The following is a 19225-nucleotide window of genomic DNA, read 5'->3' as shown; positions in this document are numbered from 1 at the left end:
GAACTTCAGTTTCAGTGAAAACTAGGGGTTGGTTTTTGGAAATTATTTCTAAATGCAATGACTGCAATAGTCACTTCTAACATAAAATGTACCATTAAAAAAACTATATGGTAATTTCTTTTAGTATCTGTGCTATGTTGCAGTGTAACATTTTATCTCACCCTCCTACCCTCCCCAAACCTGCTCCCAACCACAGTCTTTCCCATCACAGTTAAGTGGCAGCTCCAGTCATCTCACTTGCTGCTCAGGTCAGAAACCCTGAAGTCACCCTTCACTCCTCGCAATCTCATCTCTTCCCTTAGAATGTGCAACCGCTTCTCTCATGTCAGCCACCATCCTATACCAAGCCATCAGCATCTCTTGCTTGGGTTTACTTCAATGAACATACCCACTGGTCTCCTACCCTTGTTTCCTGGTCGATTCTCCACAGAGGCCAGAGTAATCCTTTTAAAACAGAAGTCAGATCGTATCACTCCCTGCCAAAACCCTCCCACAGCCGTACACTATCTGATTGCATCGACTACTTTCTCCCTTGATGATGTCTCAGCTCTGTTTCTGGAAGATGTCACGTACACTCCTGCCTCAGGGCTTTGCAACTGTTGGTTGCTCTGCCTGGCATGTTCCTCCTTCCTGCTATGCACACGATTCACCTTCCTCAAGTATTTGCTCCAATGTCGGCCCGCAGTAAGGCCTTTCCAGGAACCCTATTTTAAACTGCAAACTCCTGCAAAATAGGCGCCCTCTCATCTCTGCATTATTTCTCTCCATAGAATTTATCATCTGCTGATACACCACTTTTTACTTATTTTGGTTAATGTCTTATCTTCCTATCAAAATGTAAACTACTCAAAGGTAGTAATTTTTGCCTAGTTTGTTTTCTGCTGTATCCCCAGCAACTAAAATACTCAAATTTTTGATGAATGAATGAACATGCCAAATGATTGAATGTAAAAAACTTGATGAACTGAGAGGTCCTAGCTCCAAAAAGAACATTAAAGATGAAGTGTAAGAGCATTACAAATGATCACCAATATACACAAGGGCAGAGTTGCAGTGAATGATTAAATCAACAGCCAGCTGAATTGTGAGTGAAATTCCCTTTACATAAACATGGCCTTATAATCAGATGACCTCAGATGGGTCTCTGGTGTGTACAAAGAAAGCAAAACCAATTTTCCCATGAGTGCCTCTGGACACTCACGTAAGAGTTATAGATATTGACATTTAAATATTTATCATGCTTCTGAAAACATATTTGTAAGAGAAAAACATATAAAAATAAAAATGTACAAAGTTCTTTATTAAAATAATAGCTTAAATAAATCCTCTGTCAACACCAGAGTCAGGGACTGGATCTAGACTCTAGAGCTTAGAGTTTTTTACATAATTACATGAAAACACTGAATCCGTCTTCACAGACAGACATGATGACAATTTGGTTAAAATCAATAAGCCATCTTCCAGACGCAGCTTAGAGTTCAGGCAAGAAAAGTAACTGATGACAATGACTGTACATAATATGGTTCTCGTTCTATTTGCCTTTTTTCGTCTTGGCTGTCTTCTCCTTTCTTTTTTTCACATGTTTAGGAATTTTGTTTTTTCTTTTCTCTCTCTGGGCTTCCTTGACCATCTTTTTTCTTTCCTGTAAAAAGCAAACAAAAAAGCCAAATTTCATTCATTTGGAGTATGCATTTTTCTTGTTTTTTTGTTTTTTTGTTTTTTAGACAGGGTCTTGTTCTGTCGCCAGGCTGGAGTGCAATGGTATGATCATGGTTCACTTCAGCCTCCACCTCCTGGGCTCAAGCAATCCTCCCACCTCAGCCTCCTGGGTAGCTGGGACAACAGGCGCACACCACCACACCTGGCTAGGTTTTTTTGGGTATTTTTTGGTAGAGATGGGGCTTCACCAGATTGCTCAGGCTGGTCTCGAACTCCTGGGCTCAAGTGATCCATCCACCTCAATCTCCAAAAATGCTGAGATTACAGGCATGAGCCACTGCACCCACCTGCAGTATTCTTCTTATTATTATAACTAAATAAAATATACACACAGAAGAATAAAAGTGAGTGTAATGTAAAACAAAGAAAATGATTATGGGTTGGTGGAGAACTTGGGGTGAAAATTGTCTTTGAGCTTGTTCTTTTTAGAGACAGGGACTCACTCTGTCACCCAGGCGGGAGGGCAGTAGCAGGATCATTGTGCACTGCAGCCTCAAGCTCCTGGGCTCAAGCAACCTTCTTGCCTCAACCTCCCTAGTAGCTGAGACTACAGGCATGAGCCACCATAACTGGCCTTGAGCTTCCTTAATAGAAATGTGAAGACAGCCAAACAGAAATATCCCTAAGAATGTTATTAAATGTTTGCAAATACTTTTCTTTACAAGTTCCATATTCTAACAGAAACAGACATTGGAAAGAGACAAAATATGTGTTTCTAGTAGACATACGAGAAAATATGCTAGCAGCTGAGTATGTCCCTCAGAAGTCTTGGGACCCACATTGTATATGGTTTAAAGGATTAGACTAAGATGGAACAATAATAGTTACATAGCATTCGGTCAGCAGTGTCTCTTATGTCTATGGCTAGGAATTAAAGAAATACAAGAGTCCCTTCTTATCCATGGGGGATATATGTTCCAAGACCCCCAGCGGATGCTTAAAACAGTGGATAGTGCCAAACCCTATATATACTATGTTTCTTCCTATATATACATACCTATGATGAGGTTTAATTTATAAATTAGGCACAGTAAGAGATAATAACTAATAATAGAATAGTAACAATATACTATAATAAAAGTTATTTGAATGTGGTCTTTCTCACTCTCAAAATATCCCACAGTATCATACTCATGTGACAGTAGCTTATTCATTGGCAGATGCAGCCTCTCTGGTAATTTTTCTGTTTTTTAGTCCAAACCTATTCCTGAATCTGTTTAACTATTCCTTACAGTAAATGACCTGGTGTCACTCATTTCAGGGGAACTCTTGCTGAAACCTTTGAAACCTTCGTATAGGCTCAATGCTTTCCGGTGCAACATGGTGCCGTCAACTGGAAGATGTTTTTGTTTACATCTTTCACCCACAAATGTAATGCCTTTTCCATCTTAACTAAGCACTTATCACATACTATGGCCCTAACTTTTGCAGTTTGGGGTGAGATAGCAAAACCAGCACAAACATCTTTTTCCTTCTCCACAGTGTCACGGATAAAAGATTCTCATCATAGATCTCAGCAACTTCAGCATATGATTCTTTTCCTTTTCTTATTTATTTTTTTGAGACAGAATCTCACTCTGTCACCCAGGCTGGTGTGCAGTGGCATGATCAGCTCACTAGAACCTCAAACTTCTGGGCTCAAGGGATCCTCTTGCCTTAACCTCCCAAGTACCTGGGACTACAGGTACTCATCACCAATGTTTTAACAGACAGGGTATCACTCTGTTGCCCAGACTGGTCTGGAGTGATCTGCCCTCCTTGGCCTCCGAAAGTGCTAGGATTACAGGCATGAGTTCCTTGCTAAGTCAAGAATGGTCACCTTTCCACTTAAAGGAAGACCTTTATGGCTTCTCTAAAGCACACCTGAACTTCCAACATCACTACTCTTGTAATTTATGGACATTATTAAGCAAAGTAAGGGTTACTTGCACACAAGCACCACAACATCACAGCAGCTGAACCGACAGCCAAGAAGACTACTAAATGACTAATGGGTGGGGAGTGTCGACAGTGTGAAGACGCTGGACCACGTGGTGATTCACATCCCAGGCAGGATGGAGGAGGACAGCATGAATTTCATCACACTACTTAGGACAGTGAGCAATTCAAAACTTATAAATTGTTTATTTCCGGAATTTTCCATTTAATATTTGCAAACCAAGGCTGACTGCTGGGAACTGAAACAGTAGAAAGTGAAAGCATGGAAGCGGGGACTATTATACAGTCTTTCAGATTCCAGAAACATCAAGCTGGGCTATAAGTCCCCCTGAAATGGCTCTTCAGTATTTACCGAGTCAACTCTAACATCACTTGTACTTCATACGAAATGTACTGAATTTAGTGTGTGCTCTCTCTAGGCAATGCCCAAGGTGCTCCGATGAGCAGTCCAATCTTGAGATAACGTTACCACCAAAAGTCAAGTTCACACTTAGGTATTAAAACTGTAATTAGAGGTACTTATCAATAATGTTTTCAGCCATCACAATCTAGCTAGATCCTTGAGCAAAGAGAAACAAGAGCCGCTGTGCTCCCACACTAAAGAAAAGGGGAATGTATCTCATTGCTTACTTTTTTATCAACGTCAGGGCCCGTGGTGTGTTTCTTGGGGCGGGCATGGTCTCCCTGCTCTTCAGAGTCTGTGTCAGAGCACTCAGAGCTTCCAGTATCTTCTGAATCAGAACAAGTCCTTTCCTCCACTTGATTTTCTAGGAGTGCAGGGACCTTGAAATTATTAAAGAACCATGTTATTCTAAACCATGTAATTCTAAACAACACATAAACCAAGTTATGTGTTGTTGTTAAATGTGTTAATGCCAGAATTCAGATTTTAGGCTCGCAAATACATGTTAAAAACTAACATCCTGTACTGAAACATTAAAACACCAGAATGAACATCAGGAGGGAAATATGAAAGTAGCCACTCCAGGTAAGGCTCAAGAACATACCCAAATGAAGGAACCAGGGTTTTACTGCGTGACCTAGACCAACGACAAAACCGTTCTGCTTCTTTCAGCTGATCAGGGGCATTTAGTTGGGACTGGGAAAGAGGCGAAATATACATAGAGGTAGAAAATAAAGATTTATACGGATAACTTCACAGCTGTTTTCCTGTGAACCACATTTCTAGCAATAAACTAATCCAATTGAGAGGGAAAACAATATTCAAAGAAGAGAAATTTTCACTACTTCCTGAAATTTAGCAGTTGTCTAATACAGTGCTTCCCAGCAGTTTTTAAGAGTGAGGTTTCCTTTTTATAAGGAAAAAAACAGATCTTTAGAAGTCAATTGTACAAGATTTTCTAGCTTGCTGCAATAAAATCTTCATGCTCTGGAATCCAAAGCATAACTTCCTTATGACACCTGTTATTATAACTCAGAAATGCAAAATACCAGAATTCCCCTGGTATTTTGCATTTCTGAGTTATAATAACCATAATTCAATTCTTGGTATTCAATTGTAATACCATATAATATAATTGAATGGTATTCAATTATAATACCATAATTCAATTCTTTCCACAGAAAAGACATGATTTTGAGAAAGCAAACTGTGATCCTTTAAGTCTTCAATTAGGAAGATTTGAAGAAATAAAGACTGCTTTTATGACTGCCTAAGTTAGAATTACTTAATCCCTGTCCTTCTAAAATGTAAAACAAAACAAGATTATTTTAAGAAAAAAGAACATTACAGGAATCCAGCACAGCAGGATTGCTGAACTCATGAGATTGTTCTTTAACAAGTAATATCCTGGTAGGAGACCACATTCCACAGTTTTCCTAAGCTGGTTGTAAAAACCATCAAGCAGCACAATGGCTATCATTAATAACTCCACAAATGACAACTAGAATACAAAAAGATAAATACCTCACCTGCAATTACAGAACAATTCAGAGACAGAAAGAAAAATAATTTCCAAATTTCAGTGCTATGTTTAGAAAGAACATAAAAATGGCATTTCTGAAGATGTCCACAGACTTTGAAAGCAACTATAAAATTTTAACAATATAAAATAGCATTAATTTAGTTCTAATAATATTAAATAATAAAAACAAATAATATGACTAGAGTTTTATATCCTTTATAAGTGTTTTCACATAAACAAACAGTAATACATGTTCTTCATACCTTCTGAACTCCTGACAAATCTTTCTTCAATCCAGTGACAGTTTGGTATAGAATCTTATAACCAAAAGGAAAAAAAAATAAGGATCAACATAAAACTAGACAATGAAATATGCATATTGTACTACTAAGAACAATGTGGGTTAAATAACATCTCCTATGATTATACAAAGGTATCTAAAATTAATCTCACTGTAACACAGAAAGTTTATATTATTTCTGTCTACCAGATCTACTGGCCAAATCCAACCAGCCACCTCATAGTTGTTCTTTTTTTTTTTTTGAGACAGAGTCTTGCTTTGTCGCCCAGGCTGGAGTGCAGTGACATGATCTTGGCTCACTGCAACCTCTGCCACCAGGGTTCAGGAGTTTCTCCTGTCTCAGCCTCCTGAGCAGCTGGGATTACAGGCGCCCGCCACAATGCCCAGCTAATTTTTGTATTTTTAGTAGAGACGAGGTTTTACCATGTTGGCCAGGCTGGTCTCGAACTCCTGACTTCAGCTGATCCACCCACATCGGCCTCCCAAAGTGCTGGGATTACAGGCGTTAGCCTCCGTACCAAGCCTTTTTTTTTTTTTTTTTTTGAGAGACAGTCCTGCTCTATAGCCCAGGCTAAAGTTCAATGGTGCAATCTCAGCTCACTGCAGCCTCCGCCTCCCACGTTCAAGTGATTCTCATGCCTCAGCCTCCCCAGTAGCTGGGATTACAGGAGCACGCCACCATGCCTGGCTAATTTTTGTAGTTTTAGTAGAGACGGGGTTTCACCATATTGGCCAGGTTGGTCTCGAACTCCTGATCTCAAGTGATCCGCCCACCTCGGCCTCCCAAAGGGCTGGGATTACAAGTGTAAGCCACTGCGCCCAGCCTACCTGGTAGTTTTTACAGATAAACATTTGCCATCAATTTGAAGATAGCAAACACAAAATTTGAGCCCCAATTAAGCCAAATATTATCTGCCCCACATCGAATAACTGCACTCTTCTTTAGTATACTTGTATTACACAAGTGTATTCAATTATTATTAAAGTATTTCTAATTTCACGAATACAAATTGAGGGTGAAGTTTTTTCTCTCTTGTTACATAAGGACCTACGGAATCACCTTAATTCTGTTTCTTGGCTTACAAAGCCTAAAATATTTACTATCTGGCCCTTTACCAAAAAGAAATTTTTCCTGAATGATGTATGTTAAAGAAATATATGTTAATGGACCTCATATAATAACCATTAATAGCCTAAACTTGTATCTGAATCTTGTTTCTACAATTATAACTTGTTGGACTCATTCAAATGTGTTACCTCCTCTCATAAATTCCAATGAATTCCCTTTACATTCAATGTGCACACAAGTTAACACAGTTAGTCATCTTATTAGAAGCCAACATCCAAGATTAGGGGAACTTAAAAGGCCCGAATAGGTTTGGGACAGTCCCCTACTACTTTTGAAGAGCTGCTTGCTACACACCAACCAATCTACTTACATTATCTTGTTGGGCATTCACGGCCATGTCCTCTTCCTTCAATTTCATAATTAGGTCCATATCCCTCTCATAATGTTTTACTTCATTTAAGGTTCTAGGAATATATGCTCGCTTAAAAACCTAACAGAGAGGAAAAGCAAAATCAAAACTGTTATTCATATACTTCTCACATTCACACAGCATACTCCTTCATCAGGTTACAGGGGAATCTATATATTCATTCATCCCCAACGCTGATGCTTAGCCAAGCTGTCTGCACACACTGGTGTCCCATCTGCGATGTGGTGTCCCAAAAGTAACACTACTAATGATAGAACACTAAATTTTGCATATGACTTATTTTAAGGAGGGGGAAAAAAACAACATTAGAGCTGATTCAAGGTTATCCTTAGAATAACACTTCTCCTTCATTTGTGTTCCAAAAAGCTTTTCTGAGCAGGAGGGAAAGGGGTGGAATTACAGTTGGCAAGCGCTGACTGGCTCTGCCTTACAAAACATACCCAGCTGCTGCAGTGAAAAAGGTGGAGAGCTGCCGACAAACACAGGGCACCTCAGAGTCAACCATTAAGAGTTGTGAGAATTTTTTAAAAAGGCTACTATGGCTCCCTCACAAAAAAACACCCTGACTCATTTTTATCAAAGCATAATATTTAAAATCTACAACATTTCTAGAATCAATACTTAACTCATTTAAAAACTCACATTTGCAAACTAAAAACAGGCTTTTCCTTCTTGACTCCTACATTCTAACAGGCTCTTAAAAATTTTTCTCCATCTAGGACAATGGGCTAACAGGTTGCTGAGTGGACCAATACAGTGAAATGTAAACTATCCAACTTGGCTCACTTAAATCATTTACCATAATACATCTCAAGGAAATATTACCATCATTTGAAAAAGCTGCTTATGTATTTAAATCAAGTTTATGCTCTAGCAACATAAAACAAACAAACAAACAAACAAAAAAACCTCAAAACACAAGTGTTTCCAAAGGCTGTGAACAGATAATAAATTCTACCTCTTCATCCACATGATCTTGGCTAGACCTTTCTTCCTTGGTCCTTTGAGATGCTATTTCCATGGCCTTGGAAAGAAAATAAAAATGACTTTCTTTTACATTCCAACTGCAGAAAACATATCCATGTTCCAGTTTTGGTATAAACTTGTTGCAGTCTTTATAAGTATCACCTCCTCACACTTATGAAAGCATTTAGTGAGTTCTAATGGTATAAGTTACCTTTCTAGCACAGACCTCACCAAAAAGGCTGCCATCAACCCAAAAGTAACAATAAATCAAGCTCTTCTAGTCTGGGGAATCCCTAGCTTCCCCTTTTTCAAAAGTTATGGTACTTTTACTAAATTTAAATAATTAGTTTTTGCATTTAGTAAAAGCTTTAGCATTTACTAAAGGAATACAGAGACCTAAAGAATGAAAGAACCATTCCTTAAATCCTGAGCAGTGGGCAAAGGGAATTGCAAAGAAGGCTGGCTGGCTGTAAATCCTGAATATACAACTCTATTGCTGCTGCAGTATAAGCCACCAAAGAAGCTCTCTGAGCAAACAATGACTGAAACGAAGGTGACAAAGATTCCAAAGGGTTCTTTTGGTTTGTAAAACTGAGTGTCTGTTCTCTTCTCTATATAGAAGAAAGGAAAAAATTGTGGGAGCAGAGTTTTTTTTTTTAAGTTTAGACATGAAAATCAGTGCTTACCTGGGCGCGGTGGCTCACGCCTCTAATCTCAGCACTCTGGGAGGCTGAGGCCGGCAGATCACCTGAGATCAAGAGTTTATGACCAGCCTGGGCAATATGGTGAAACCCCATCTCTACTAAAAATACAAAAATTAGGCCAGGTGCAGTGGCTCACGCCTGTAATCCCAGCAGTTTGGGGAGGCTGAGGCGGGCAGACCACGAGGTCGGGAGTTCGAGACCAGCCTGGCCAACATGGTGAAACCCCGTCTCTACTAAAAAATACAAAAATTAGCCAGGCATGCTGGCACACACCTGTAATCCCAGTTATTCGGGAGGCTGAGGCAGGAGAATCGCTTGAACCCAGGAAGTGGAGGTTGTGGTGAGCCATGATCGTGCCACTGCACTCCAGCCTGGGTTACAGAGTGAGACTCCATCTCAAAACACACACATACACACACATACACACACAATTAGCCAGGAGTGGTGGTGGGCTCCTATAATCCCAGCTACTGGGGAGGCTGAGGCAGGAGAACTGCTTTAACCCAGGGATGGAGATTGTAGTGAACCGAAATTGCACACTGCACTCTAGCCTGGGTGACAAGAGTGAAACTTCGTCAAAAAAAAAAAAAAGAGGCCAGGCACAGTGGCTCACACTTATGATCCCGGCACTTTGGGAGGCCGAGGTGGGTGGATCACCTGAGGTCGGGAGTTCAAGATCAGCCTGACCAACATGGAGAAACCCCATCTCTACAGAAAATACAAAATTAGCTGGGCATGGTGGCACATGCCTGTAATCCCGGCTACTCGGGAGGCTGAGGCAGGAAAATCGCTTGAACCCAGTAGGTGGAGGTTGTGGTGAGCGGAGATTGCCCCATTGCACTCCAGCCTGGGCAACAAGAGGGAAACTCCATTTCCAAAAAAAAGAAAAACAAGTTGAGGAATAAAAATGACACACTTGTTTATTCCATTAAAGATGTGATTGCCTACTATGGGCCAGATATTGGGTACTTGGCAATACATGAAACTCCTGTTTCATAAAAGTTCACAATTGAGGGTGACAGAATTAAGAACTTAGTATAGTAAGTGACACAATGTGACTACTTCTATTATAGTTATATGAGACTATACCTATGAAAACAATTTCTGCTGAAATCCCCCTCCAAAGAGCTTTCTAACCGGAATTTTTTTTTTTTTTTTTTTTTTGAGACGGAGTCTCGCTCTGTCGCCCAGCCTGGAGTGCAGTGGCCCGATCTCGGCTCACTGCAAGCTCCGCCTCCCGGGTTTACGCCATTCTCCTGCCTCAGCCTCCCGAGTAGCTGGGACTACAGACGCTCGCCACCTCGCCCGGCTATTTTTTTGTATTTTTTTACTAGAGACGGGGTTTCACCGGGTTAGCCAGGATGGTCTCGATCTCCTGACCTCGTGATCCCCCCGTCTCGGCCTCCCAAAGTGCTGGGATTACAGGCTTGAGCCACCGCGCCCGGCCTCTAACCGGAATTTTAAAGTTCACAAGGCAGAGCAAAGTTGAGCAAAGGCAGAAATGGGAAGGTATTACAAGGAAATGGAAAAAGAGGAAAAGACAGGATAAAACCTGAAAACCTGGCCAGGCACGGCGACTTACGCCTGTAATCCCAGCACTTTGGGAGGCCGAGGCAGGTGGATCACCTGAGGTCAGGAGTTTGAGACTGGCCATGGCCAACACGGTGAAACCCTGTCTCTACAAAAATACAAAAATTAGGTGGGCTTGATGGGAGGTGCCTGTAATCCCAGTACTCAGGAGGCTGAGGTGGGAGAATCACTTGAATCCAGGAGGTGGAGGTTGCAGTGAGCTGAGATTGCGCCCCTACACTCCAGCCTGGGCAACAGAATGAGACACCGTCCCAAAAACAAACAAACCTGAAAACCTATGGAGGGGCATACATGCCATGTGTTCACAACTGTGATTCAGAGACAAACATAAAAATAGATAAACTGGATCACATCAAAATTTAAAACTTCTGTGCATCAAAGTTTGTAATCAACAGAGTGAAAAGACAAGTCAAAGAATGGGAATAAATATTTGCAAATCACCTATCTGACATATCCAGAAAATACAACTACAACTCAACAAAAAAAACCCAAACCCGATTAAAAAAAGACATGGGGTTGGACACTGTGGCTCATGCCTATAACCCCAGAACTTTGAGAGGCCGAGAGAGGAAAAAGTACTTAAGCCCAGGAGTTTAAGACCAGACTGAACACAGTGAGACCCTGTCCCAACAAAATGAAAAAGAAAAAGAAAAACTGGCTGGGTGTCATGGTGTGCGCCCATAGTCTCAGCAGGCTGAGGCAGCTGAGGCAGGGGAACTACTTGAGTCTAGAAGGTTGAGGCTGTAGTGAGCCAGGATTGTACCACTGTACTACAGATTGGGTGACAGAGAGACCCTGTCTCTAAAATAAAAAAATAAAAAGACATTTCTCCAAAGAAAATATATAAATGGCCAAGAAGCACATGAAAAGATGCTCAACATCACTAGTAATCAGGGAATCACAAACCAAAACCATAATAACATACACCTCACACTCATTAGGGGGTCTCTCATTGTCAAAACAAAATAAGAAACAAAATAATAGGTATTGGTGAGGATGTGGAGATTAATAAGTGCTGGTGAGGATGTGGAGCGATTAACACCCTTGAGCACTGCTGGTGATAATGTAAAATGGTGCAGCCGCTATAGTAAACAGTATGGTGGGTTCCTTAGAAACTTGAAAATAGAAATACCACTTGATCCAGCAACTCCACCTCTGGGTGTATATCCAAAAGAACTAAAAGCAGAAGAACTAAACTTGAAGAGATATTTATACATCCATGTTCATAGCAGCATTATTCAGAATAGCCAGAAGGTATAAGCAACCTGTATGTCCATCCACAGATGAAAGGATAAACAAAATGTAGTATATACATACACTGGACTATTATTCAGCCTTAAAAGAAGAAATCCTAGGCTGGGCACGGTAGGCTCATGTCTCTAATCCCAGCACTTCGGGAGGCCGAGGCAGGCAGATCACTAGAGACCGGGAGTTCAAGACCAGCCTAGCCAACATGGTGAAACCCCATCTCTACCAAAAGTACACAAATCAGCTGGGTGTAGTGGCTTGCACCTGTAGCCCCAGCTACTTGGGGAGGCCAAGATGGTAGAATCGCTTGAACCCGAAGGTGGAGGTTGCAGTGAGCCAAGATCGCACCGCTGCACTCCAGCCTGGGTAACAGAGTGAGACCCTGTCTCAAACAAAAAAAGAAGAAGAAATCCTGTCACATGCTACAACATGGATGAACCTTGAAGATATCATACTAAGTGATATAAGTCAAACACAAAAAGACAAATACTATATGATTCCACTTATAAGAGGTACCTAGAGTAGGTGAATTCACAAAGACAGAAAGTAGAATAGTGATTGCTGGAGGATGGGAAGTTGTTACTTAATGGGTACAGAGTATCCCTCTGGGATGATGCAACAGGTGTGGAGACAGATTGTGGTGATAGTTTGTACAACAATGTGAATGTACTTAATGCCACTGAACCATACATTCAAATGGTTAAAGCAATAAATTTTTATATTATGTCTTTTACCAGAATTCTAAAAAATTATATATTCAGAAAAGCCTCTGAGGCCGGGAGTTGTGGCTCACACCTGTAATCCCAGCACTTTGGGAGGCTGAGGCAGGTGGATCACCTGAGGCCAAGATTTCAAAACTAGCCTGGGTAACATGATGAAACCCTGTCTCTACAAAAAATACAAAAATTAGCTGGGTGTGGTGGCATGTGTCCATAGTCCCAGGTACTCAGAGGCTGAGCTGGGAGGATCACTTGACCCTGCGGGGCAGAGGTTGCAGTGAGCCAAGATTTTGCCACCATGTTCCAGCCTGCGTGACAGAGCGGAATCCTGTCTCAAAAAAAAAAAAAAGAAAAGGAAGAAAAGAAAAAAGAAAAAGAAAGAAAAAGAAAGGCCTCTGAGAAACAAGGGAAAAGAATTAATGACCAAAAAACTGACAGTTTTCTTACTAAACTTTCACAAACTTTGACAGTCTATGTAATCTTGCCAGATAATTAAAGTAAAAAAACCTTGGCTATCAAGTTGACTCAGGAGAGGAAAGGGAAAAAAAAAAAAAAACCTGGCTTTACCATTGGCTGTTGGCTGTTTTGCTATATTTTTGATTCTTCATCTGTTAAGTAAGAAGGAAAAGCTGTCAGGAAGCTGTCAAAATGAATAAACTACACTATGCAATCTAGGTCCCTCAGAAGTGTCAAGCAAATGCAATTACTGGTTAGCATCCCAAATCCAAAAATCAAAAATCTAAAATACTCCAAAATCCAAAACTTTTTGAGCACCAACATGATGTTCAAATGAAATGCCAAATGGAGCAGTGACGATTTTGGATTTTGGTATTTCGGATGCTCAACTAGGGTAAGTACAAGGCAAATATTTCAAAATTGGAAAAAATTCAAAATCTGAAACACTTCTGGTCCCAAGCACTTGAGGTAAGAGATACTGAACCTGTACTGCTATTTTTTATTCCTCCTTCCTCTCCCTGTCTTACCTTTGAGAGGTAAGCATCCATGTTCTCATGTGTAATGGATGGATCTGTGACAAATTCAAAGAGCTCCCGCACAGTCATGACGGCAACACTGTGCTTCAGAAAGAAATCTGTCAGAAGGAAAAATGTTGATAGCTTTTATGAGGAAAAAGGTTAGTATTCCAACTACCTTATAGAGAAACAAGGAGATAAAACTACATACCATCTCCCCACAAATGGTTTAAGCGTCACTGCACCAAACAATTTAGTGAAAACATTTTATGCCAACAGCTTAACTGAGTACAAAACCAAAACACACCAACGAGCTGTTTCGAAAATTCCCGTTTCTACTCACCATTGACGTTGGCGCAATCCTTTCTCAAGAACTCCAAGGCATGTGGGTGGTCGTGCTCCACGGACTGAGAAACGTCAATGATATACACACCTCCAGCGTGGTACCTATGGCCAGAGACACAGAAGCTGTGGGATGGTACTACTTTACTGTTTTTTTAAAATAAATTCTACTCTTAAGAGCAAGGGAAGTAATTCACAAAATGACCAAGGTAGATAAGATGAGGCCATCCTGACTAACAGATGGAAGCTGGGAGAATTTCCAAAGTCCATTCACTGTTAATGATCCAAGCGGTCAATTCTGTGACTAAGGTCACTGAAAAAAGGAATCCTATCTTATGCCATTTGGAAGCCAACAATAAAACTTCAGATGTTAGTGTGACTTCTTGGAGTGGGATTTTGTTTGTCATTTATCATTTTGAAGGACACAAAACAACTTACAGGCAGTTCTTAAGAGACAAAATACACTCACAGCATGTTAAATTCACTGAGATCTGCGTGGACGAGTCTGGCATCCTGATACATTCTTCTCATGTATTGAATGACCTGCGGGTACAACTGCCGAGCCTTGGATTCTGAGAACTGGACATTTTTCAAGAGTGGTGCAGGCCTTGAATGAAAAGAAAACGAACTAAGACAAAATGACCAAGAACAGCCGGGCGCGGTGGCTCAAGCCTGTAGTCCCAGCACTTTGGGAGGCCGAGACGGGCGGATCACGAGGTCAGGAGATCGAGACCATCCTGGCTAACACGGTGAAACCCCGTCTCTACTAAAACATACAAAAAAACTAGCCAGGCGAGGTGGCGGGCGCCTGTAGTCCCAGCTACTCGGGAGGCTGAGGCAGGAGAATGGCGTAAACGTGGGAGGTGGAGCTTGCAGTGAGCCGAGATCCGGCCACTGCACTCCAGCCTGGGCGACACAGCGAGACGCCATCTCAAAAAGAAAAAAAAAAAGACCAAGAACAAGTTTTCTTGCTTCTTACTATACTGTTACATGCCTTTCTCTTCTACAACTCATCATGTGAGCTGCATGTGGGACAATCTGCCTCACTGCAGATAAACCAAGAAGGTACCAGCAAATAGATGCTTTCCCAACACACTGTCTAAGACCACCCTCCAACATAGGACTAACTTGCTCCTCATTCTGAAGCATTTTCAGACTTGAAAAGCTAGAATACATTGATAACATGTATTCACTAATATAGTGGGAAAGATTCATAAAAGAAGTTATTCAAATGGGAAATATTCACATAGTGGATAAACTCAAAGAACTTAAAAATACAGTTCTCAGAATGCAATTATTAGGGCTTCCACATACTTACACGTCATCTTTACCAATGAAACTCATGACAAGAACATGACTTCTTAGCATTATTGGTTCTGGACACGGTATCTCTGCTGTGTTTAGCCTGTGACATTGTAACAAATAAAAGGACAGCTGAAAAGTTGAAAAGGCATCTAAATAAATTACAACTGCAGGTCACAAAATTAATATGGCTGTTAAGAAATAGCACCAAGGCCTCTCAACTGTATTATAATATTTCATAAACTCTAAGATAATGTTAACTGGCACCATTATGTACCACTGAGAATGACAAAACACTAGCAACTCGACTATTACATCCCATAACCTATAACAGCCAAAGCAATTCCAGAGATGTTAAACTGAAAAAAAATGTGCATCTTACAATGGAGGAAATAAAGGAGATATGTCCACAATGTGAGTTGATTAGCCTGAAAAATGCTTAATAAAAATAGTTGGACTCACACCTAATAGCTTGTTGAACACAAAAGACTTTCAAAACGAGTAGTACTTACTCAATACTACACTATCCAATGTGTCACCTGTGTACAGCATATAAAAAGTTATAAGACATTTTTAAAAACTCCATAATTTTCAGAAAACTTGATCTCAACTAGATGAGGCCTTTACCTGATAAAAAGGTCTTAGTGCAAACAAAGAATATATAAAAGTGTCCAAAACTGGACTGAAATAAGAAAAGGAAGCCACGACAAACAAAGAGTTCACGACCTAACAAGATTAGCCCAAAACTGCAATACCTATGAAACATGACAGAGCATTATAACCACCTGATTGTGTCACTTTCCTGCTAAAATCCTTTAACAGTTCCTTATTGTCCTCAGTATAAATTGCAAATGTTTTCAATGGCTTACGAGGCCTTCCAAATGACCTAGCTTTGTGGAATAAATATGAATTGTGGCAGTATTCTTCTGCAATGGATTCTCAGAATAGAAAACAACAGAATAGGAAACAATCTCTATTTGTCCAGAAATGTGTTTCTTGTGCTTACTTCAGCAGACCTAATAGAAATGAAGGCCCTAACAAGTCCCTGCATTTGGGCAGAACCACACTGGGATCTGCTGGGAGGAAGGGCTGATGTTCATGTGCAGGGCACAGGACAGACATACACACATCCCAGACAGTCACCTGATTAAGTTCCTCATTTCTTTTTCTGCCCAAGTTTTCACCATTTTCCTAGGGTTTCCTTTACAATAGCCATGACGAAATCTTGAATAAGAAAAATATTTATTATTTCAATTATTCCATTATTGTCTTAATGTTTTAGGAAACAGAAATCAAACCAACTGGAGGGAAAAATCTGAACTTACCTGAATTCCCCACTTACATATTTATCCCGATCTTTGAACACCAAAATAGAAGTTTTATAAATTTTGATTGCTCTGCTCTCTCCATTTGCTGTGCTAGCATGGTATACATTAGCCTATTTTAAGTCAAAAACAAAGAAAATGAAGTTTACGTTAAATAACTACTTTTTCAATATATTTGATTCTAACCTCAAAAGTCAAGTGAACTGAAATAACATGCATTAAGGAATACCACTGTCTTCTGAAGATGCGAATTAAAATAGAAAACATTACATCAAAAGGACAGTAAATATAGCTCCAATATACAAATACAGTCATGTACCACATAACATTTTAGTCACTGACAGGTGGCTGACTGTATTTATGAGACGATCCCATAAGATTATAACAGGTATTTTTACTGTACTTTTTATATGTCTAGATAAATATTTACCATTGTGCTGCAATTACTCCAGTATTCAGTACAGAAACCTGTTATACAGACTGGGAACTACCATATAGCCTGAGAGTGCAACAGGCTATACTATCTAGGTTTGTGTAAGTACACTCTATAATGTTCTTCACATAATGACAAATTTGCCTGATGGATTTCTCAGAAAGAATTCCCTTCATTAAGCAATGCAAGACTGTACAGTAAAATCCAATTTAAATATAGGTGAGAAGTGGTTTCAAACTTTTTTATATCTCAAGTATATGCAAAATAATTAAAGACCTTTTTTTATCATACTTTAAGTTCTAGGGTACAGGTGCACAACGTGCAGGTTTGTTACATATGTATCCATGTGCTATGTTGTGGGCTGCACCCATTAACTCGTCATTTACATTAGGTATATCTCCTAATGCTATCCCTCCCCTGTCTCCCCACCCCACGACAGGCCCTAGTGTGTGATGTTCCCCTTCCTGTGTCCAAGTGTTCTCATTGTTTAATTCCCACCTATGAGTGAGAACATGCGGTGTTTGGTTTTCTGTCCTTGCGATAGTCTGCTGAGAATGATGGTTTCCAGCTTCATCCATGTCCCTACAAAGGACATGAACTCATCCTTTTTTATGGCTGCATAGTATTTCATGGTGTATCTGTGCCACACTTTCTTAATTCAGTCTATCACTGATGGACATTTGGGTTGGTTCCAAGTCTTTGCTATTGTGAATAGTGCCACAATAAACATACATGTGCATGTATCTTTATAGCAGCATGATTTATAATCCTTTGGGTATATACCCAGTAATGAGATGGCTGGGTCAAATGGTATTTCTAGTTCTAGATCCTTGAGGAATCGCCACACTGTCTTCCACAATGGTTGAATTAGTTTACAATCCCACCAACAGTGTAAAAGTGTTCCTATTTCTCCAAATCCTCTCCAGCACCTGTTGTTTCCTGACTTTTTAATGATTGCCATTCTAACTGGTGTGAGATGGTATCTCATTGTGGTTTTGATTTGCATTCATCTGATGGCCAGTGATGATGAGCATTTTTTCATGTGTCTGTTGGTTGCATAAATGTCTTCTTTTGAGAAGTGTCTGTTCATATCCTTCACCCACTTTTTGATGGGGTTGTTTGACTTTTTCTTGTAAATTTGTTTAAGTTCTTTGTAGATTCTGGATATTAGCCCTTTGTCAGACGGGTAGATTGCAAAAATTTTCTCCCATTCTGTAGGTTGCCTGTTCACTCTGATGGTAGTTTCTTTTGCTGTGCAGAAGCTCTTTAATTTAATTAGGTCCCTTTTGTCAATTTTGCCTTTTATTGCCATAAAGACATTCTTAAATCCAGTGATTCAGGCCAGGCACAGAGGCTCATGCCTGTAATACCAGCACTTTGGGATGCCAAGGCGGGTGAATCCTTTAGGCCAAAAATTTGAGACCAGCCTGGTCAACATGGCAAAACCCTGCCTCTACTACAAATACAAAAATTAGCTGGGTGTGGTGGTGCATGCCGGTAGTCCCAGCTACTCGGGACGCTGAGGCAGGAAAATTGCTAGTACCTGAGAGGCAGAGGTTGCAGTGAGCTGAGAACATGCCACTATACTCTAGCCTAGGAGACTGTCTAAAAAAAAAAAAAAAAAAAAAAGACTCTGTTAAGGCTCTGTTTAAAAAAAAATTAAAAATCCAGTGATTTATAAGTTGAATTTTACTGAGAATTGCTTCCAGCAGAATGGGTTTTACACTTTCAAGGGTCTGCAGACCCTTGCCATTATAGATGAGTAAGTCACAGTAAGAGTTTCCTTCAAGCCAGAGTAATCAATTTTGAGTCAAAAGGATTTCAAAGTCTTCTCTAACAAACAGAAGGCAGTATATCCATATGTAAAGAAAAAAAATAAGAAAGACTTGCTGACTTATAGAAACATACCATAAACCCCTGGCCCCATGAGTAATTTATTTTATTAGAACTCAATGGCTGGGCGCGGTGGCTCAAGCCTGTAATCCCAGCACTTTGGGAGGCCGAGACGGGTGGATCACGAGGTCAGGAGATCGAGACCATCCTGGCTAGCACGGTGAAACCCCGTCTCTACTAAAAAATACAAAAAACTAGCCGGGCGAGGTGGCGGGCGCCTGTAGTCCCAGCTACTCGGGAGGCCGAGGCAGGAGAATGGCGTAAACCTGGGAGGTGGAGCTTGCAGTGAGCTGAGATCCGGCCACTGCACTCCAGCCTGGGCGACAGAGCGAGACTCCGTCTCAAAAAAA

The 19225-nt window shown here is 40.5% G+C and overlaps 1 protein-coding gene across 1 annotated transcript in view; it reads right to left on the bottom strand.

Annotated features, from left to right (window-relative positions):
- Positions 1 to 946: 946 nt before the first annotated feature.
- Positions 947 to 19225, bottom strand: part of RIOK1 (RIO kinase 1) — a 30508-nt gene continuing 12229 nt past the window's right edge. The window contains exons 7-17 of the mRNA XM_025384135.1: positions 16550 to 16662; positions 16368 to 16448; positions 15241 to 15327; positions 14392 to 14529; positions 13924 to 14027; positions 13593 to 13699; positions 8341 to 8406; positions 7323 to 7442; positions 5846 to 5899; positions 4288 to 4440; positions 947 to 1642 (exon numbers count right to left, since the gene is read on the bottom strand). Of these exons, the coding sequence (XP_025239920.1) occupies positions 1532 to 1642; positions 4288 to 4440; positions 5846 to 5899; positions 7323 to 7442; positions 8341 to 8406; positions 13593 to 13699; positions 13924 to 14027; positions 14392 to 14529; positions 15241 to 15327; positions 16368 to 16448; positions 16550 to 16662 (1134 nt within the window). The 3' untranslated portion in view covers positions 947 to 1531. The remainder of the gene's footprint in view (positions 1643 to 4287; positions 4441 to 5845; positions 5900 to 7322; positions 7443 to 8340; positions 8407 to 13592; positions 13700 to 13923; positions 14028 to 14391; positions 14530 to 15240; positions 15328 to 16367; positions 16449 to 16549; positions 16663 to 19225) is intronic.

The sequence above is a fragment of the Theropithecus gelada genome, chromosome 4, assembly GCF_003255815.1.
Source record: "Theropithecus gelada isolate Dixy chromosome 4, Tgel_1.0, whole genome shotgun sequence".
NCBI lineage: Eukaryota > Metazoa > Chordata > Mammalia > Primates > Cercopithecidae > Theropithecus > Theropithecus gelada.
This window is presented reverse-complemented; position numbering and strand designations above follow the sequence as displayed.